This window comes from Muntiacus reevesi, chromosome 4 (genome assembly GCF_963930625.1).
Source record: "Muntiacus reevesi chromosome 4, mMunRee1.1, whole genome shotgun sequence".
NCBI lineage: Eukaryota > Metazoa > Chordata > Mammalia > Artiodactyla > Cervidae > Muntiacus > Muntiacus reevesi.
The window spans coordinates 162271016-162293923 of NC_089252.1; the positions used below are offsets into that span (position 1 = coordinate 162271016).

Sequence of the window (22908 nt, forward strand, 5' to 3'; positions counted from 1 at the left end):
GACTGTAATTGGAAATAACGTCTTTGCAGATGCAGTCAAGACAGGGTCATACCAGATGAGGGTGGCCCTTAATCCAGTGATTGGTGTCTTATAAGAAGAGGGAGATTTAGACATAGAGACACAGAAAGTAGAGGGCCTAGACAATGAAGGCAGAGACTGAAATGATACAGCCACAAGCCAAGAAAATCCAAGGGTTGTTGGTAAATACCAGGGATCAATGAAGAAGCACGGAACAGATTTCTCTTTAAGAGCCTCTAGAGCAGTGATCCCCAGTCTTTTTGGCACCAGAGACCAGTTTCATGAAAAACAATTTTTCCATGGACTGGGGTGGCAGTGGATGGTTTCTAAATGATTCTCATAAGGAGCTTGCAATCTCACTCACTCACATGCACAGTTCACAGTAGAGTTCATGATCCTCTGAGAATCTGGTGCTGTGAGTGATGGGGAGCAGCTGTAAATACAGATGAAACTTCACTCACTTGCCCACCACTCACTTCCTGCTGTGTGGCCCAGTTCCTAACAGACCGTGAACCAGTACTGGTCCATAGCCCCAGGGGTTGGGGACCCCTGCTCTAGAGGAACTAACCCTGAGCACACCTTGACTAGCCTCCAGAACTGTGAGAAAAGAAACTTCTACTGTTTTAAGCCCGTTTGTGGTAATTTGTTACAGCAGCCCTAGCAAGCTAAGATACTCTGTGAAGCCATTTCTAACCTCCCTAAAGTTAATCAGTTATTTTTTGGTTCCATAACACTCAGCACTTATTTCCATCATCATGTTTTTTTGTTGTTGTTATTCCCCTGTGGGCTTGTTGAGGGTTGGGGTGTAGTGGGGGAGTTCTAGTCATCTCTGGGTACTTTGCACTTTGCATACTGCTCAATAAATGCCTAATGAATGAAAAAAGTGATGACCTTGCCTCTTGCAAATAATTACAGCTATCATTTATTGAGCACCAATAGCCTGTATTGGGCACCGTGTCAGTAATTTACATCTGTGTTCCAACTACAACATGCTTATCCCAACTGTCTTACTGTTCAGTCTAATTCTAATACTCACTGCTAGAGTTAGCATGGACCCCACAAGTTAAGGTCAAAGGCCTTCATTTCTGACACTAATTACCCAGAGTTAATAACAGGTCCTTTAAGTTAAGGGCTCAGTCCTGCATGACTTTAGATGCCAGTTGCAAGTCTCAGGTATCCCCAAGCTGCCTGTTCTTCTGCCTGTTTGGCTATGTACTTGAGGATTCCCAGAATCCACTCTTTGTCCCAATTTGATAATTCACTAGAATGACTCACAGAAGTCAGGAAAGTACTATCCTTATGGTGACCATTTTATTAAAAAGGAAGCAATGAATAGTAAGATAAAGAGGTGAATAGCATAACAAGGTCTGGAAGGGTCCTTTGCTTCCTTGCTGCCTCCAGGTGTATATCCTCCCAGCACATGGATCCTTTCATCAACCAGCAAGCTCCCAGAGCCTCACTACTTCTTAGTTTATATCTAGGGTTTTGTCACATAAGCATGATTGGCTAAATCATCAACCACTTGATTGAATTCAAGATCTATGAGGGTGTGGCTGAAAGTTCCAAGTCTCTAGTCACAGACTAGATCTTTCCAGAATGGCCAGCCCCTTCCTTGTAACTATCTCAAGGTCCATTGTAAGTCACCTTGTGAGTTACCTTACATTCAGATATGTTGGAAAGGGGGTCTCTGAATAACAACAGATACTCTGATCTGAGATTCCAAGGTTTTTTGAAACTCTGTGCCAAGACCCAGTAACAAAAACAAAATACATTTTTTTTATTATACTACACACATATATATGGAGACACATGAGATGATGAGGGTTCAATCCCTGGGTCAGGAAGATCCCTTGGAGGAGGAAAATGGCAACCCACTCCAGTGTTCTCGCTGGAAGAATCCCGTGGACAGAGGAGCCTGACGGGCTCCAGTCCAGGAGGTCGCAAAGAGCAGGACAGGACTGAGCAACTAAGCACGAGCACAATAAGTACTCACACAAGGACTCCTTACAGTAGGCATCAATGCCATCTGCTCCTTACGGATGAGGAAACAGACTTAACCTCAAAGCCGTGCTGCCTCTAGCCCAGCTTTCTCCCAATCCAGCTTATTTCCAAAATAATCTCCCTTAAACAGAGTTTTCATCACATTACTTCCTTAGTGACTTTCAATGACATACTGAAGTTGTATTATTCAAGTTTCTTTAAAGTCTGTTTCATGGTGGTTGTGTTTATTTTTACCTCGGGCCATTCTTAGTGCTTGCTCTTCCTCCCTCCTGACATTCTCCCCATTCCTCAGTAGTTGTCAGATCCCACCTGTTTAGGTTCAGTGAGGGAGAGACAGCACAGCACCTGCTCTCACCGAGCTGAATGCTTTCTCTGTGTCGTCTCCAACTTTACAGACGTGAATCCTCCAGCAACACAGTTTAAGTGTTCTCATTCTTAGCTTAACGGTAGAAAAAGTCTGTGCCTGGAGATGTACGTTTGGGTTGCTTGAAAGTTAGTGAGTGATTGAGCTAGGATTCAGACTCAAATTTATTTCGCTCTAAAAGCCCAGGGACTTTTTCTGTAATTCTTGAAATTTGTGAACCCTATTCTGGCCCCTAAACTTGAGTCAAAGATAAAACTCTCTCTAAAAAAAAAATCGAAGATAGTAGTAGTGTAAGTCCCTACCTCCTTCAATGTCAAATGCCAAAGATTATCTAGAAGCCAAAAAAAGAAAAAAATGTTCTCAATCTAGGAATAAGGATAGAATTATTATAGTTTGGAAATAATCTAGAAGAGATTTTAGCTTGGAGATGATAGAACAAACAGATGAACAGGAGGGGAGAAAGATGAAGAGACAGAAGAGGAAAGATGCAGGAAGAGGAGAGATGCAGATAGGTCTTTAAAACCATTGAAATTTATTCATTTTTATTTTATTATTATTTTTTTATTTTAATTGGAGGCTAATTACTTTACAATATTGTAGTGGTTTTGCCATACATTGACATGAATCAGCCATGGGTGTACATGTGTTCCCCATCCTGATCCCCCCTCCCACTTCCCTCCCCATCCCATCCCTCAGGGTCATCCCAGTGCACCAGCCCTGAGCACCCAGTCTCTTGCATCAAACTTGGACTGGCAATCTATTTCACATATGATATGATTCAATGCTATTCTCTCAAATCATCCCACCCTCGCCTTCTCCCACAGTGTCCAAAAGTCTGTTCTTTACATCTGTGTCTCTTTTGCTGTCTCGCATATAGGGTCATCGTTACCATCTTTCTAAATTCCATATATATGCATTAATATACTATATTGGTGTTTGTCTTTCTGACTTACTTCTCTCTGTATAATAGGCTCCAGTTTCGTCCACCTCATTAGGACTGATTCAAATGTATTCTTTTTAAGAGCTGAGTAGTATTCCATTGTGTATATGTACCACAGCTTTCTTATCCATTCGTCTGCCGATGGACATCTAGGTTGCTTCCATGTCCTGGCTATTTTAACAGTGCTGTGATGAACATTGGGGTACATGTGTCTCTTTCAATTCCGAATAAAACCACTGAAATTTCTTTAATGACTTTATTTACAAAGTGCTTCTCTTGAAATTGCAGCTTTAAAGAAATAAAGGATACCGAGTCACTGGATTTCATATCTGTAAGTAAATGCTTTATTGTCATAACTATCTTATCTAGACTGAGAGATAGCAAATAACTTTTTTCCACTTTTTAAAATACAATTTAAAATTTTAGTATAATACACAGAGCAGTACACAAACCCTTAGTATAAGCAGCTTGCTATTATCACAAGAAAGCACGTGCAATCAGCCAGAAAGTAGAATGTTATCAGAACTCCAGAAGTCCTTCTAAGTGCCTTCTCCCTATTATTATCCCTTCTTCCTCCTGAAAGATAATTTCCTGATGTCTTAAGACTATAGATTATTTTTGCTTGCTTTTTAACTTTACATAGAATCTCATAGTATATATTCTTTTGTATTTGGTTTCTTTTGCTTAACTTTATGTTTTTGAAGTTCATTCATGTTGCATATAATAGTAATTTTTTCATTTTCATTATAGAAACCATGCAATTATATGAATATGCCACAATTTTTTGTTCATTTTACTAATAGTGGGATGGTTGGGTTGTTTGTAGTTTTGCACTATTATGAATAATGCTGTTATGTGTATTTTGGGACATCTTCTACAAATCTATGCATGCGTTTCTTTTGGGTGTATACTCCACTTTGGAGTGGAATTGCTGAGTCATAGACCTTGCTGTGTATGTTCAGCTTTGGTACACACTGGCAGTTTTCCAAAGTGGTCTCTCTGTTACAGTGGCATTCACAGAGCCAGCTACCTAATGTGTGGGGCCCAGTGCAGAACAAACATGTGGGGCCCCTTGTTTCAAATGCAGGGAGAAGTCCCATTAAAAGTGCTAAAACACAAAGCTTTTTTGTTTCTTTTGTAGTTTCTTGACTTGCCATGATTTTTTTAACTTGCTATTTAATGTCATTTTAAGTAAAGATATCATTTAAAGTTATTAGCATAAATTTTACTATTGATCTTTTTTAAAAAAGAATTTTTATGATTATTGTTTATTTTTGGCTGCATGAGGTCTTCGTGGCTGTGAGCAGGCTTTCTGAGCAGGGGCTACTCTCTAGTTGCTGTGCGGGAGCTTGGGCTTCTCATTGTGTTGCTAAACAAGGGCGATAGGGTACGGGCTTCAGCTCTTGTGGCACACGGGGGCTTACCTGCCTCTTGAACCTGTGTCTCCTGCACTGGCAGGCGGGTTCTCAACCACTGGACCACCAGGGAAGTCCCTACCTCTGATCCTTATATTGTGCAATGCCAGTTTTAAATGCAAACTGATGTGAGAAATGACCAAAACTACATTAATTTGTATTTCATAGCTTGTGCATGCAGATGACACCACCCTTATGGCAGAAAGTGAAGAAGAACTAAAGAGCCTCTTGATGAAAGTGAAAGAGGAGAGTGAAAAAGTTGGCTTGAAGCTCAACATTCAGAAAATTAAGATCATAGCATCTGGTCCCATCACTTCATGGCAAATAGATGGGGTAACAGTGGAAACAATGGCTGACTTTATTTTTCTGGGCTCCAAAATCACTGCAGATGGGGTTTGCAGCCATGAAATTAAAAGACACTTACTCCTTGGAAAGAAAGTTATGACCAACCTAGACAGCATGTTAAAAAGCAGAGACATTACTTTTCCAACAAAGGTTCGTCTGGTCAAAGCTATGGTTTTTCCAGTAGTCATGTATTGATGTGAGAGTTGGATAAAGAAAGCTGAGCTCTGAAGAATTGATGCTTTTGAACTGTGGTGTTGGAGAAGACTCTTGAGAGTCCCTTGGGCTGCAAGGAGATCCAACCAGTCCATCCTAAAGGAAATGAGTCCTGGGTGTTCACTGGAAGGACTGATGCTGAAGCTGAAACTCCAATACTTTGGCCACCTGATGCAAAGAACTGACTCATTGGAAAAGACCCTGATGTTGGGAAAGGCTGAAAGCAGGAGAAGAGGACGACAGAGGATGAGATGGTTGGGTGGCATCACCGACTCAATGGACATGGGTTTGAGTAAACTCCGGGAGTTGGCGATGGACAGGGAGGCCGGCCACGCTGCAGTCCATGGGGTGACAAAGAGTCAGACACGACTGAGCGACTGAACGGAACTGAACTGAACGTTCGAGGCGACATCATCGATTGGTTGGGGCTTGGCTCGGGCGCGGCCGCTCGGCTAGTTGGGGCTGTATCGCTTCCTCAGGAAGTGGCCTGGAGGCCGTTGTGTTGGCGTCGGCCGCTTAGCGCCGCGGGGGCCCTGGGGGGTGCTCTGTCGACATGGCGGACCTTGACCCCCGCTACCCCTGCTCCTCCATCGAGGACGACTTCAACTATGGCAGCTGCGTGGCCTCCGCCAGCGTGCACATCCGAATGGGTACGTCGCCGGGCCCCTCCCGGCCGCCCTTGGCGGTCCCGCCGCGTCGCCGGCCTCTGCGGGCTAGTTTTCGGCTTCTGAGGCGAGCATCCTCCGCGACTGGGGCCTGGGGATACCGCCGGTCTCTTGGGCTCAGAGGGCAGCCTTCCCTCCTCCTTCCGGTCCCCTGGCTGGGTGAAGAAGAGCTTTCTCCCTCCGCAGGGGCTCAGAGGGAGAGGCGAGGTGGTTCCCCAGCTGTGTTCCCAGAGACCTGAAACAGTCCATCCTATCGTCTTCGCTGGAGAAGGGGTTGAAAACCTCACTAGCTTGAATTTGGCATCTTTCAGTTAAGAGAAACTTGGGTTACTTTTCTTGCGAGAAAGTACGTTTATTATATGATCATTGTGACGTATATCTGAATGGAGTTATCTGCTTCTCTGTTTTTTATTTAAGGGCTGATTCTATGTCCTCGTCAGTCTTTGTAGCTTCTGTGTCCTGGTATGAGGCTGTGTTCACCCATCTGGAAGCCCTGCATACCCCATACTATTGGGGTTTAATGGTGGCTTCCTCACGAAGGCATGATTGATCATTAACTCCATTTTCAGCCCTTCTCTCTTCTCAGGAGAAAAGGGTGTGGGGCTGAAAATTCTAAGCTTTAGACATATATTTAGAGAATTCTAATCGTGGCTCCTTTCTTGGTAACAGCTCTCATCGGGGAATTCACCCAGTGTGATCTCAGTAGAACAAAACACACTTCTACCAGGAAATTACCAGAAAGGAACCTGTGTCATGGTCATTGGACCTGTGACTAAGCTGACTGCATCTATAGTTTAAAATGGTATCTGGTCTGTCAAAAATTTTTACGAATTGAACAGTACAGTCTGAACAGCTCAGTACCTTGAGCGCTCTTATAGTGCCAGTAAGTTAGTTTATATAATTAGTTGTTACATATGTAATATAGTCTATTAAACTAGTCTGTTTTAGCAGTCTACTGTATTTGTATTTTTGAAACACTAAGACATACTGTTTTATACTCAGAAGCACAATGTTGTGATTATTTCTTACATTTCTGCAACTTTGTATTTTTATTTAATGCATCATATTGAAAAATAGCAGTACATATGTTTATAGCTTTATCGTATTATTTTTAACTATGGTGATCATCTATAATATGTATGTTCCATAATTTATTTAATCATCCTTTCTTGATGGGTATTTAGATTGTTACTTTTCTTTCTTTTTATTCCTTCAAATAGAGTTTTAGGGGCCATTCTTCCATATGGTTGTGAATTTCTCCAATTATTGTTCTATAAATTTTTAGCAGTGAAATTATAGGTCCAAAGAATGTGTGCATTTAAAATTTGATGTCATCAACTACCCAAAGAGATTGCACCTGTTGACTCTCCAGCAAACAATACATGAGGGTACCTGTTATTGCACTCTGACCAGCGCTGAGATCATCAAACTTCTTAGTATCTGGCAGTCTGGTAGATCAGGGATTAGTAAATGTTTTCTCCAAAGGGCCAGATAGTAAATATTTTCAGCTTTGTGGAGTCATAATAAAGGACTCTGGCACAGTTACAAAATTCTGCCATTGTCATGCAAAAGAAGCTATACAATTACAGTTGTGTCTGATTCTTTGCAACCCCATGGATTGTAGCTTGCCAGGCCCCTCTGTCCATGGAATTATCCAGGCAAGAAAAGAAGCTATAGAGGACACAGAAATGGCTGTGACTGTGCCCAGGAAAACTTTACTTATAAAATCAGGTGATGTGCTGGGTTTGGTCCTTAGCCATAGTTTACTGCCTCTTGTTGTGGGTAAAAAATGTAATCTTGTTTTAATCTACATTTTTTTAGCCAGGTGAGTGAAGGTGAGCATTTTTCTTTTGTTTATACAACTTAATTGGGCTCCCTGCTGATATTAAGGACATAGCAGTAACCAGATAATATTTGAGTCCTCTAGAGTTATTATTTGGGTAGAGGAGTAAGGGAGACAGTCCCTAAAGAGTTAAGCAAATAAATAGACTACTAGCAGTGTTCAATTCTCTGAAGAAAAGAAACAGTGATGAAATAGACACTAGAGTCTAGAATAGTAGCATAGTAGCTATTTTAGTTAAGGAATGGTCAGGGAAAGAACTTTTAAAGGAGATGGCAGTTGTGTTGTTGAGAAGGCGCTAGCTAGGTGTATTCATTATCTATTGCTTTATAAAAATTATTCCAAATTTTAGAAGCTTAAAACAACAGTTATTACTTCACACAGTTTCTGAGAATCAGAAATCTGGGAGAGGCATAGCTAGGTGGTTCTGGCTCAGGGTGTCTTAGGAGAGTCCACTCAAGATGTGAGCTGGGACTGCAGTCAGCTGAAGATCTGCTTATTGGAAACCCCACTCATGTAAATGTTGATACAAGGTGTTAATTCCTTGCCATGTGACCTTCTCCATTGGCTGCTTGAGCATCATGGTGTGGTAGGCTGATTTCCTCAAGAGCATGCAACCCAGGAGAGACCATTAAGGAAGCTACCATGCCTTTTATGACCTAGTTATGATAATCACGGGCTTCCCAGTTGACTCAGTGGTAAAGAATCCATCTGCCAATGCAGGATATACAGGAGGTACAGGTTCAAGCCCTGAGTCCAAAAGATCCCCTGCAGAAGGAAATGGCAACCCACTCCAGAATTCTTTTCTGAGAAAGCCCACGGACAGAGGAGCCTGGTGGGCTGTAGTCTGCGATCACAAAGAGGCGGACCTGACTGAGCACGCATGCAAATGTCATGTAGGGCCTTTAGGCCCCATAAAAATTTTAAAATTTTATTGTAAGCAGAAGGGAAACCATTAAAAATATTTAAGCAGGGAGTCACATGATACGGATTACTTTACAAAAGATAGCTGTCGACAGCTGTGGGACTATAGGTGGGACAAGTGAAAGCATGCAGACCAGTTAGAAGGCTACTGTAACAGTGCAGGTGCTAGATCGTAAGACTGACCGGAAATGTAGCAAAGGAGGCCAAAGAGGTGGGTGACTTTGCAAGTAGAAGCTACAGAAGTTGTTGATGGATTGGGAAAAGAGAGGGGAATCAGAGGTGACTCCTACGTTTTTGGCTTGGGGAGGTTTGTGCTGGTTACAGATTGGGTAGAGATGAAAAGTTAGTGTTTCAGCCTGTCAAGTTGAGTAGAAAGGGGAGAAGTAGAAGTAGAAAGCAGAAAAGTAGAAAGGCAGAAATAGGACTCAAAAAAAAAAAAAAAAAAAAAAACCCTGAAAGATTGCAGTTTGACTTGTTTTCTTATCAGATTTTTTATTTTTTTCTGTGGGTGTGTATGTATATCTTTTGCCACTTTTTATATTAGTTATTCAAAATGGGTGTCAAATGTTACTTTTTGTGGGATTTAAGTTCTCATTTTTAAAGAGTATAGAGGACTTCCCTGGGCATCCAGTGGTTGAAAGTCCACATTGAAATCCAGGGGACACCAGTTTGATCCTGATCCGGGAAGATCCCACATGCCGAGGAGCAACTAAAGCCTGTGCACCACAACTACTGAGCCTGTGCTCTGGAGCCCAGGAGCCACAGCTCCTGAAGCCCGTGTGCCCGAGAGAGTAGCCACCACAATGAGAAGCCCATGCAACTAGAGAGTAGCCCCCACTCACTGCAACTAGAGAAAAGCCCTTGCAGCAGTGTACACCCAGCACAACCAAAAAATAAATAAATAATCTTATATTTTAAAAAAGATGTAATGGGAGGGTCTTTAAGGATTAAATCTTTAGTATTTATGAACATTCTCTTATTCTTATAAAATATTTATTTTACTTCTTGATATTTGGCAGACATGCCATCAAAGCACTTCATCGTTCCTTGAAGGATGAGGTCTTTAGTAGGAATTTTTTTCAAAGAGAACATTTATCGCATGCATATTGTCATGAGAGTCAAGAGACAGTATCACACCTTTTGTTGGGTAAAAATCATTCCACAGTGTTGTTCTTGCCTAAGAACAGTGCTCTATGGAAATTATGTGACTCCATTATTGTTTCAGAATAACACTTTTTCTCTGACTGGCAAAATTCACTTTTCATTAATTCAATATAAGTTTATTTAAAAGCAAATAAAATTTAATGAGTATTTATTCTGTGCCAAGGGCTTCCCAGATGGCTCAGAGGTAAAGAATCCGCCTGCCAATGCAGGAGATGAATGAGATATGAGTTCAATTCTTGGATTGGGACGATCTTCTGGAGAAGGAAATGGCAACCCACTCCAGTACTCTTGCTTGGAAAATCCCACAGACAAAGGGGCCTGGCGGTCTATAGTCCACAGGGTCAGAGAGTTGGACCAGAGTTAGCGATTAGATAGCAACATTCTGTGCCATCCCCTGGCTGAGTGCTAGGGACTCATGCTGAGTCGTGTCCTAAAATGGGAAGCTTAAAATGAATATTATTATCCTATTATTAGGGAGCTCTTTAGTCTTCATAGTCTTAATAGTGAAGGGCAAGTAGACATCACTATAAAATAAAGTGATTAGAAGTCTGTTTAGGATCCTTCAGGAATATGAGGAACTCTTTGTGACCCTATGGCCTGTAGCCCACCAGCCTCCTCTGTCTGGGATTCTGCAAGAATACTGGAGTGGGTTGCCATGCCCTTCTGCAGGAGATCTTCCTGACTCAGGGATCGAACCCATGTCTCTTACATCTCCTGCATTAGCAGGTGTGTTCTTTACCACTGGCACCACCTGGGAAGTCGTCTGTGTATCAGAAGACTTATAGTTTTAGATCATTGCGCTTTGGAGTTGATTTATGGATGTTGGTAATAACGTATTTTGAAAGTAAGAATTTCTTATATAGAAACTAGAGGCAAAGGTACTAGAACTGAGAAATAAAAATAGGTGAGTGAAAGTAAGTTTATATATTATTTGCCTTTTATGGAGAAGTTTCATTTTAGGGGAACATTTGCACTGCTTGGAAATTAAGATTTCTTTTTAAATTTTATATCTAACCATATGCTTTTTATTTCTGTTTTTCACTTTCAAGATAGCTTCATTATTTAAAACATGTTCTGCTTTTAGTCCTTTGCTTTGTTGTATGTTGCACAAATATGCATTCGGTGGTTTTGTTTTATTTTGATAGAAACATTTGTATTCTGGTCCATTAACTTAATTTTTTTAAGCTCATGCTTTCTGGAGTATAGTTAGCAAAATTTTTTATTTTCTGGGAGGCTTTTTTTTTTAAAAGTTTTAGTTACAGTTGATGGACTAAGATTTAAGAAAGAACTTACATAGTAATTTAATGTGTCTAAGAAGAAACCTGATCTTGCTGTACTCTGATAAATGCTAAAGAAAACAGTCATGTGTAACTTTTTTCTCTTTCAGCCTTTCTAAGAAAAGTCTACAGCATCCTTTCTCTGCAAGTTCTCTTAACTACAGTGACATCGGCAATTTTTTTATACTTTGATTCTATACGGACATTTGTACATGAAAGGTAAGGTAATGACATGATTCTGAATCATTTTCAGCCACTGCATGTGACTGAAAGGGCATAAGATGAGCAAAGGTAGTTTTTTTTTCATTAACTTTTGAGGTTAGAATGTAAAAAAGATTCATTAACTCTTGTAAATAAATTTTTACAAGAAAAATAATCTACAATATGGTATTTACTGCTAACCTTTTTAGTTTGGTTTCATAGAGTTAATCCCTCATTTCCATTAAGAATTTTTATTGAATGTAATTTTTTGTGTGTGTCTTTATTAGACTTATGCCCTGTCCCCAAAGCCCAAGACCATGCTTGAAAAGTTAAATTTACATTAGTGTTAGTTCACAGCTAGGAAAATTTCACTGAAAACCTTTTAGAGGAGTTCCATATGGTTCTTCCCTAATTTGTTTAAGATTTGACCTCCAAAATAATTATTTCCATGGGTAAGAGTAATATAGACTTTATATTAAAGAAAAGGAAAGGTAAAGAATGAATATTTTCTTAGAAGTAGATAATTTCTATCCTCCCTTTACAAAAGGGGAATCTTGAGCTATTAGTTTGCTATTTGGAGTAAATTCTTTAAGTTACAGCTATATAGTAAATGCTCTAAAAAAGTAGTTAGGTATAAAATTTGCTTATTATTTATTAGTTTTTCTTTATTGAGTTTTAGTTTTTAAAAAAGGCAGTATGCTAATTGAAAAAATTATTCAATATAATAGAAATTCATGAAGTAAAAAGGTTACATTTTCCACATTCATTGTGGGAAAGATTCTTTGTCTTCCTGCTCCTTCCCATCTCACAGTCCTCAAATTTTCCCCATGGAAAAATAATTTCTTTGGTCAGTTTGGTTTAGATCCTTCCAAATTTTTTTTTCCTGTACTTTCATGAACACATAGAGAAATTTTATTATTAAATTGGATGTTATTTATGGTATTTTTTTAAGTTGAGAATGCTTTTAATTTTTTGTCTTTCAGTCCTGCCTTAATTTTGGTGTTGGCCTTTGGATCCTTGGGTTTGATTCTAGCCTTAACTGTAAACAGACATAAGCATCCCCTTAACCTATACCTGCTTTTTGGATTTGTAAGTACTTTGACAGTGTCTTCCCTTAACATTTATTCCTGAGTTTTAAATTTATTTATTTGAATGCATACATATATGTAACAGTAGCAGAACCAAATTAATGAGTTTTTTTAAAAAATCAAGGCATTACCTTTATAGTAATTGTCTATCAGGTAAAATCTAACTAGAGTAAGCAAATAAAGATGTAATTAAGGAGAAAGAAGCTTGAGGATGAAGCTCAGTATCCCTAACTCTTATTTAGGATATGAGGTTCAGCTACTTTTGACATGGCTTAAACAAGATAGTTTACGTCTCTTTCATATAAAAATCTGAATGACTGTTTAGTGAACTTGCCAGGGGCCCAGACACTGCTATAGTTCAGACATTTCTAAAGTTGCATCGAATAAGATGGCTCACTCCCATACCTGCATTCTGTCTATTTAAAAAATGAAAAGAGAAAGGAAGAGAGCGAACTTCTTTGCTTCTCAGAGTTATATGTCTCTCTATTCACATTCTATTGACTAGAATATAGTCACACTATATTCTAGCTTTTAGATCTAGATTCTTGCAGATCTAGCTGCAAGGGAAGCTGAAAACGTAATGCTTAATATGAATGGGTATGTTTAGGCAAAATTCTATTACCAAGAAAGAAAAAAAGAATATTGGGAGACAGTTTCAAGACTCTGCCACACCAAAGTACTATCTAAATATTATTTTCTTCCCATGTTTGTTTGTGTGAGATAGTGAGGTTTTTTAAATGTGCATGTGATTTGCAGTTTCATCTTTATTTACATTATAAAGAGTGAGAAAAATAGAATTTTCTATATTACTTCTAGAATCTCCCTGTTACAGATATGAAAAATCTAGTTGAGTTTAAGGAGTAGTGGTATCACAATTGGAATGTGTTCTCATGGAAATACCCTGGTTGTCCTGTGGTTGGGACTCATTGCTTTTACTGCTGTGGTTGGGGAACTAAGATATTACAAACTGTGCCGCACAGTCAAAAAAAGAAGAGACTCTAAATATTTTCATTTAATACACTGAGGTCTCATTTTCATTAATGGAGGGCTTATTATATGTCCCATATACTTCAAAGGCTGCTCTGAAGCTAAAATGTGATCATGGGTATGAAATCACCTTGAATTCCTGGAAATCAGAATATGTTCTTAACATAGTATAAATTTTACATGCATCTATGTAATTTCAGTCTCTTTTTCTTAGACACTGTTGGAATCTCTGACTGTGGCCTTCGTTGGTAAGCCATAATTGTACTTCTGTATATTACAGTAACTTTTTAATGTGGATAAATCTTTTGGGTAAAAAAGAGTTTGGGGCTAAAGCTTAACATCATGTAATGTCATATTCAAAAATGTGGCATAGAATGAAGAATTCCTAAAATATAAGCAAAAGGTAAATGCTTATATAGTTCAACTGACTTTAGAGGAAGTCGAAAAGAATTAGGAAAACAATAGGAACATTCATTTTGTTTATCCAACAGACAACATCAGACACTTCCCTGGCAATCCAGTGGTTAATCACTCCACCCTTCCACTGCAGAGGATATGGGTTCAATCCCTGATCAGGGCAGTAAAAATCTCACATGCTGCATAGCGCAGCCAAAAAAAAAAAAAAAGAAGACAACTATAGCTAATCTTTTTCCTTGTTTAAAGGGATCTTAAAAGAACTAATAACATGTTTGGAACCATGCTCTTTCATCACATGAGCTCAGTATCTCAAATTGCCTGCCCTGAACTGTACTTTATTACATCCTCATATTTCATCAGATGGCACTACAAGAAACAATAGTCATTTCTCTTTTGTACTTTGTGTTAAATATATGTAATATTTAAAAGGAAGTATCTGTTATAATTATTTGATGTACCCTATATAATAATACCTCAAGTAAATTTTGTGATTAACAATAAAAATCCTGATTGTTTCAAAATTATTTATCTGGGGTACCAAAAAAGATCACAATTTACTGTTACTGTCAATAGCAGTAAATTGTGGATCCTTACTATTAATATATTTATCTCTTCTTATTTTGTCATTACTGTTTTTAACTTTTTCATTAGGTTTTGTTTTGTCTATATGTTTTTTGGTAATTCATCTCTTCTTTTTATAAAAGAATCTGAATATAAATAAATAATAACAACCACTAAACTAAATAGGGTTGAAATTTCTCAACATGGAAATTTCTCAACATACAAAATTTACTTATTAGTTCCTTACTACGATGTTATTAAGTCCATCTCTGTTCTCTATGGTGCCCACCATTTGTAAGGGATGTTGGAGAGAGATGGAATCCACCCGAACTTACACTGAAATTTCTGAGAAGAAGCAAAAGTGATTTCATTTTTTATCTTTTCTGCATTCATCTTCTTAACCCTGCATGGGATAAATAAAGTCTAACTACTTAGGAACAGAAGGAACTTGGATAATTTATCCCCCTCAAATTAAAAATTACTTAAATGGATTTGAGTTCAAAACACTCAGTTCCCTTTAAAGAGGTTATAATTCAGTATTCTGTAAAATGTTAAGCAGTTTTATTATAATAGCTATAGTCAGTCTAGATGGTCATTTAAAAATTTCTGAAGTAAATTTGATATATATCCAGTAAACCCCAATAATGTACTCCAGGATAATGTAGACTTGAATATAAAGCAATTCGTGGTTGGTTTCTATTCCCTACAGTGCTGGTGAATGGCAGACAACCCCTGACAGCCCCAATATTTTTCTTGCCTAGGAATTCCCAACCAGCCACAGGACCCAGAACCATCACTATTGATTGTTTAAGCCATAGTTGACAGTCACCACAAATGGTGATAAACTGCAGCTGGGATAGAAATGGGTGAAAATAATTTCACCATATTCCCTAAACTCCTAAACCAGCTAGCTGTGTATTATCTTCTAGCCATTTCTTTAACTTCATAATAATGTGACCCCCTTATGTTGTATCTTGGAGGAGGAAACGGCAAGCCACTCCAGTATTTTTGCCTAGAGAATCCCACGGACAGAGGAGCCTGGCAGGCTACAGTCCATGGGGTTGCAAAGGGTCGGACACGACTGAGCAATTAATACTAATACTATGTTGTACATTTTGGAGCCTGCTTATTGCACTATGGGTGTGGTTTTACCATACAAGAGTTGAAGACTGAATAAGGAATCTTTTCTTAATTGTTTTTATTGGCAAGTAGTACAGGACAAAATAAGACATTTCTATTATATGACAGAAAAAAGCTTTTATATTGTTTATATGTATTTTTAATCAGTGTTTTGTAATTTTACAGTTACTTTCTATGATGTGTATGTTGTCCTGCAAGCTTTCATACTGACTTGTGCAGTATTTCTTGGTTTGACTGTATATACTCTACAGTCTAAGAGAGATTTCAGCAAATTTGGAGCAGGGTAAGTGATATATTTATCATGGCTATGATAGATAGATATCTCTAATACTACCCAGTTTTGAGAGAGGTGCTATACTGTTAGCTTTGGATACTTTAAAAATGGAGGTAATGAGAAGTCATCCCTTTGGGTACTAGGGCCCTACTCTCCTGGAGCATACATGATAGGAGATGGAAAATAGCTTGGAGTTTTTTGCTTCGCCTGTATATTGAAAGGGAAGTGAATGCCCTGAAATCTAAGCTTTCTAGAGAGGCTATAGGCTTGCATGCTTTATAAATGGTATGAAATTTACCTGAATTATTTAGATCTTAACATAAATGTTAGAAATGTTACCATCCACATCTTTGTGGCAAAAGCAAGGTAATTGTGACCCAGGTGCTGGAGAAGCCTGCATGAACTTTAAATCTTTTGATCCATCTTAAGTAACCTATATCCTTCTTCAAACTAATATAAGGAATGATCCTTTTTATATTAGGATAATGGTACTGTGTTGCCCTCACCTTGGTAAGAATGCATAGAATCTTTCCTAAGCTCACAATGGCTTTCTTTTGGCACATAATCATCCAAACATTTTCTGTTCTTTTTTCCTGTTACAGCACTAAAAATTTACAAGCAGTCTAGTGTCGCAAAACTTGATTTCTTCCCCCTTTTTTCCTGGTTCTCCAGATAGTGGAGATAGTGAAGGGACTGGAAGGTCTGGTATGCTGCAGTCCATGGGGTCACAAGGAGTTGGGCATGACTTAGCGACTGAACAACCACCAGATTATCAGAAGTCTCTACTGGGATAAAATATCAATTGGTCAGCCAACACTGACAATTGTGCAGGATGCATAAACAGTTGTATTAGAATGGAGTTTGATTTAAGGAGAAGCGCTATACATATATATATATATATATATATATATATTTACTTATTTTATTTTTTTCTTTTTGCTTCCCGTTTTGCATATTTGTTAGGTTCTGTTCTTCTAGGAAGCAATTAGGTTCTTTGGAAATTGTCTGAACCTTTTGAGGCTTGTTTTTAAGCTCTGTTAGCTGGATCCAAAACAGCTTTTAGTTTAGGGCTAATTTGGCCCCACTCTTGAGATAGTATCCTCCTGAGGATCACTCAGAGCCCCATGTCTCAGGTCTTTCCACTTTGGCTGGTGTGAATCAGAACTCTTCCTGGCTTTAGCGAGTGAGGAATTTTTTGCCAGCTTCTCTCTGGCGGCTCTTTCTCCAGACTGTGGCAACCATGCATTGATAAGCACTCAGCTGAAGACTGGAGGAGAACCCTCCGCATGCCACCAGAACTCTCTGTATTACTCTTTCTTCCTCTAGAACTTGGACCTGCAGAGTTTACCACTTTAGCTTCTGTGACCTCTGAATTCTCGTCTCCAACTCCAGGAAACCACAACGCTGCATATGGATTCCTGTCCCTGCGCCGTTGCCTGGGAACTCTAGCTGGGTCATTTGTGGCGCTCACCTTTGTTTCCCTTATCTCAGGAATCATTGTCCTGTGCTGCTTGTTGTTTGAAAACTGTTGTTTCATATATTTTGTCTCATTTTTATTTAAGGAGGGAACATAAATTTGATCAGTGTACTTGTGGCCTGAGGCAGCAGATGTATATTCGGGCTTCCAAGTCTCAGATAATAGGATGTCCTTTGTCATATAATTATACCTTACATATATAATATGTAATTTTATTATATATATATAAAATGAATGATAACTCATAAAATTATAGCAGTGGCAAATTTATGTGCATAAATTAAGTTCTTTAATACATCAGAATAAAATAGTGTACATTGGGAACTCTAATGGATATGCGTGTTCACAGAATAATTTGTTATTTGGTTAAAAATGCAATTATGCTTCATTGGTAAATTTATATATTTTCAAGAAGTTTTATAGCTCTCTGAATTAAATGATATTTCTAATGATATTTTGCTATGTCAGCATTTTCTTTGTATTCCAACTGAAAAATCATACTCTTAATACTGTCATACACCATAAAAACAAATGTTGGATAGATAGCTGTTCTTTCAGTTTCTGGGCATTGTACAGTATTCATTATACGTTTAAGAATTCTTACATTTCAGTGATTCTTTGGCAAATATCAGGATGGATTTATTTATTCAGAAAATGCTGAATGAGTTTACAAAGGTTTTTCGTTAGGAACAATATTCTAAAGTATTAAAAATTTTTGTTTTTATAGACTGTTTGCTGGTTTGTGGATTTTGTGTTTGTCAGGAATCTTGAGGGTAAGTTGTTTTAGAATGGTATCTTGAAATACAAATAATCTCAAAAAGCTGTGAAACATGTTATTATAGAATACTTAGTTATAATTATCTGGAACATATTTATGTAGAATGATTTTAAAATGATATTTTAAAAATCAAGGTCTTATGTTAATATTATTGGTTGAAAGAAAGATGAACAAATGAGTTAAATGAAATAGAAAGAGGCCCTCACTTGCAATTGCTAATCTTCAAGTGGCGCATGTAATTCTGAGTAAGAAATAGATTTTAAATAATTTATGTTTGGAATGGTACTGTTCAAAGTCAGGTGGGTAATTTAATAGAAAGGAGGATATTCATTGGTTCCTCCATTCACCCTTTCATCCAACACAAGTGGACCTGCCCTGCCTGTTTCTACTTTTAACATTTGTATTCAAAGTTGTCCAGAATTACTAAATATGTATGTAGCGTATAAGTAACTTAAGTATTCTTAATGCTGTCCTTAAACATAAAACTATTACAGTAATGTCTTGCCTTTAGTTGTTGTTTTACAGTGAGACAGTGGAGCTGGTCTTGGCTGCTGGTGGAGCCATCCTCTTCTGCGGATTCATCATCTATGACACACACTCCCTGATGCACCGGCTGTCACCTGAAGAGTATGTATTAGCGGCCATCAACCTCTATTTGGATATCATCAATCTCTTCTTGCACCTGCTGCGGGTTTTGGAAGCAGTTAATAAAAAGTGATTGAAAGCAGTATGTAAAAACTGATTCATTAAGTAATAAAGTTTGAGCTATAATTGTTAAATACTTTTAAGATCTTACTTGTATGCTGTGTATTATAAAGTATAAATCTCCTTTGACTAGATTTTAATCTTATTTAGAAAGGAAAAAGTATGAAAGATAAATGACAGGGAATTATTCAGTATTACAATAAAATTAAAATGTTAATGACATTTCATTATAGTATGGTGCATTAAAAATTAAAAGTGTGCTTAAGTCGGTTATTTTGACATAAAATTTAACGTTCTTAGTTTTTAAAGTACAGATTTCATTTAAAAATTATAGCAGTATACCAGTGATCAATAAAACTTTAGCAAATTCCTGACTGCATTCATTTGCTAGGGTGCCATAATAAAGTACCACCAATTGCATGGCTTAAACAGAAATTTATTTTCCAAAGTTCTGGAGGTTGGAGGTGTGAGGTCAAGGTGGGGTTGATTTCTTCTGAGGTCTCTCTCTTGCCTGCATGATGGTCATCTCCCTGGGTCTTCATGTGACCTTCTCTCTGTACTTGTCTGTATTCAGATTTCCTCTTCGTGTAAGGATACCAGTAATACTGGACTAGGGCCCAGCCTAATGACTTCATTTTACTTTAATTACCTCTTTATAAAGATTCTGTCTCCAAATGCTTCACATTCTGAGGCACCAGGAATTGGGACTTTGCACTGGTCCTAATGTCTGCACTCACTAAATTTGCTGAAACCTAATGCCCCCTGTGATGCTATGAGGAGGTAGGGCTTTAGGGATGTGCTTAGGTCATGAGGATGGAGACCTCACAAGGGGGATTAGTGCTCTTTTTATAAAAGAGAGCCCACAGAGACCCCTTACCCTTTCTGCCACATGAGCTGATGATGAAAAGACAGTCTTTGAACCAGGAAGAGGACCTTTAAACTAGACACTGAATATGCCTGCACCTTGATCTTGGACTTCCCAGCCTCTAGAACTGTGAGAAGTAAATTTTTGTTGTTTATAAACCACCCAGTCTAAAGTGTTTTGTTTTGGCTGCCCAAATAGATTAAGACAGACTTCATTATATGAATTGTCAGGGGGTACAACTCAGCCTGCAACACTCACTAAGCATTGTTTCTCAGCTATTAAACTGAAATAAATCAGTAGTATATAGATACAGCCTTTGGTGAGTTTTAGATGTAAATTTGACTCCGTCACTAATATCCAGTTGCATAATGCTATCTCAAGTTAGCATAGCATCGTAGGTGAGAGAACCTGAATTGGAATCCTTCCTGTGTAACCAGCTGGTGATTTGGCCTTTGGCACGTTCCTTACCCTTCGTTCCCTAGGTCTTTTACCTCATCTTTATAACGGGAATAACACCACCTTCTTTATTGATTGTTACAAGGATTAAGTGAGATGAATATATCATACAAACGAAGTGTTTATTAATGTCAGCTGGTGTTATTAATGTTATTATTGTTGGTCCAAAGGGAGAATGTACTGAATTGTGACTACAGATAATAAATAAGCAAATGCAGATAATGACATTTAAAAAATGTAAAATAATACCATTTTTTAAAATTTATTTTTCATTGGAGGATGATTGTACAACGTTGTGTTGGTTTCTATAGCTCTCTATATGTATCCCCTCCGGCTTGAGCCTCCCTCCCACCCCTGTAGGTCATCACCGAGCACTGAGCTGAGCTGCCCGTGTTACCCAGCAGCTTCCTACTAGCTGTTTTACACACGGCAGTGTGTGTGTCAGCGCTACTGTCAGTTCATCCCACCCTCTCTTCCCCCGTTGTGTCCACAAGTCCATTCGCTAGGTCTGCATCTCTGTTCCCGCCCTGCAGATAGGTTCAGCAGTACCAGTACCATATAGATTGCATATGTATGTATTAAAATATGATACTTGTTTTTCTCTTTCTGGCTTACTTCACTCTGTAACAATACCATTTTCTTTACTCTGTAACAAGGTCATTATTTTTTTTTTTCCCAGCAAATCATTGTTTGGTTCAGGAAATATAGTTTCTTTAACCACTGGTGTAGTTTTATTTTGTAAAAACCACCATAGCCATTCATATGTAATTGCATCAATGACTTTATATGGCTCCTCCTTTCTTACTGTCACAATCAGCACTGCCATGGACATCCCTGTATTTCCCCCAATGTGCACAGATAGGAGAGTGTGCCTAGGTAGGGAATATACCTAGCAGTGGGATTGTTGGATAAAAGGGCATATGCAGCCTCAGTTTACTACTGTAAGTAAAGGTGAAAATACGCAGACTGCACAAAGAATAAGAAAGTGGCATTAGCAGGACTGTGACAGGCACCTGAATGTACAAAGTACAGCGGGGAAGTAGGAGGAAAATAGGAAAGAGCAGTATCTGAGAACTGTTTTTATTGAGTATAATTTGGGGAAAGAAATGCAGTAGGCCCTTCTGCCCACGTTCACGTCTTTTCTGTAGATCTCACACCTGGCTTTTATCCACTTGATCCACTTCTTGGGATTAGTGGTGTCAGCAGTCGGTTGTGGGTCTTTTTGGAGCAGCTGGGAAGTTAGCTTCTTTCTGCTTGTTCTCTTTGTGAAGCTGTGTTTTGAAATTCCTGTCACCTAGTGCCTGGGCAACAAGGAGTTACCATTTGAATCCTATTAAGTCTTCCTAGTCCTTCCTAAGTGACAGTCAGAGCAGGAGTTCCATGGGTGAGGTCTGAGTGTAGAGGCACCATTAGCTGGTGCTGGTGGTGTAGCATGGCTTTGAGATGGAAACCATTCTGCTTGCCAGGTGTTGAAGTGCCTCCCATCCCATAGGCTCTTTCTGGCTCTGTAATGGAGATGAAGCAATGTCCAGTCTGATCCTTAAACATTATCACATCAGGGGTTAAAGTTTCCTAAAGACAGTAGTTTGGTTCCCATCATCTTTGTATCGGAGAAGGCAATGGCAATGCACTCCAGTGCTCTTGCCTGGAAAATCCCATGGACGGAGGAGCCTGGTGGGCTGCAGTCCATGGGGTCGCTAAGAGTCGGGCACGACTGAGCGACTTCACTTTCACTTTTCACTTTCATGCATTGGAGAAGGACATGGCAACCCACTCCAGTGTTCTTGCCTGGAGAATCCCAGGGACAGAGGAGCCTAGTGGGGTCTGTGGGGTCGCAGAGTCCGACGCAAGTGAAGTGACTTAGCAGCAGCAGCAGCATCTTTGTATAGCCAGCACAGCGCCTGTCACACAATGCATACTCAAACGTATGAATGAGGGAATGAATTAAGGATTTTTAAATATACCAAGGCCATTTAACTCTTCTGTTGGAACTGCTTTTATATGAACTGATGAGGAACATGTTAAAAAAATTATTTTCCCTCAATAATGCAGTCTAGTGAAAGTGAAAGTTGCTCAGTCATGTCCGACTCTTTGTGACCCCATGGATAATCCATGAAATTTTCCAGACCAGAATACTGAAGCCGGTAACCGTTCCCTTTTCTAGGGGATCTTCCCAACCCAGGGAATCAAACCCAGGTCTCTCGCATTGCAGGCGGATTCTTGACCAGCTGAGGGCCAGGGAAGCCCAATGTAATCTAGGATTCAACCTTTTGAAGCACCAGTTGTGCAGAATTATGGTATATATTTAACACCATGACATTTTCATAACATACTTTTTTAAAAAATCTTTTTTGTGCCAAGTATCTATTCAAAAGTCTTGGCCTGGTATGTTAAGCAAGGTGCTGCCAATTTGGACTGTCTGAAAGTGAGTTCTAATTTAAAATGCAATGTGAACATTAGTTTTGGGAGAGGTGGCTAAGATCTAATATATAGTTAACTTTATTATAGAAATCCAGTTGCTGTGAAGGAATTTAATCTCTAAAGAAAGCAAGTTTTTCAAGCCTTTTTTTTTTAAATACCATATGTTATGAGCTTTTTCCAGCTTATGTTCCATAAAAAAACCTTGCTGTATTCATATGGAGTTTAGTAACTTCCATATGATGCACAGTTTCTTCAAGAGTGCAAATTTAAAGAAAAAAAGGTACCCATTAATTCTTAGAACTCTTATAAGTAACCTGACAGTTTACTAGGCTATGATTATAGAATTTATTTCCTGGTTTTAGGTATATGTTG

The 22908-nt window shown here is 38.7% G+C and overlaps 1 protein-coding gene across 1 annotated transcript; it reads left to right on the plus strand.

Annotated features, from left to right (window-relative positions):
• Positions 1-5761: 5761 nt before the first annotated feature.
• On the plus strand, positions 5762-18868 carry TMBIM4 (transmembrane BAX inhibitor motif containing 4). The gene is made up of 7 exons (XM_065934692.1): positions 5762-5946; positions 11277-11385; positions 12351-12456; positions 13657-13690; positions 15726-15843; positions 18039-18084; positions 18601-18868. Exons 1-7 carry the CDS (start codon positions 5850-5852, stop codon positions 18805-18807), a joined length of 717 nt encoding a protein of 238 aa, XP_065790764.1. The 5' UTR covers positions 5762-5849; the 3' UTR covers positions 18808-18868.
• The last annotated feature ends 4040 nt before the right edge of the window (positions 18869-22908 follow it).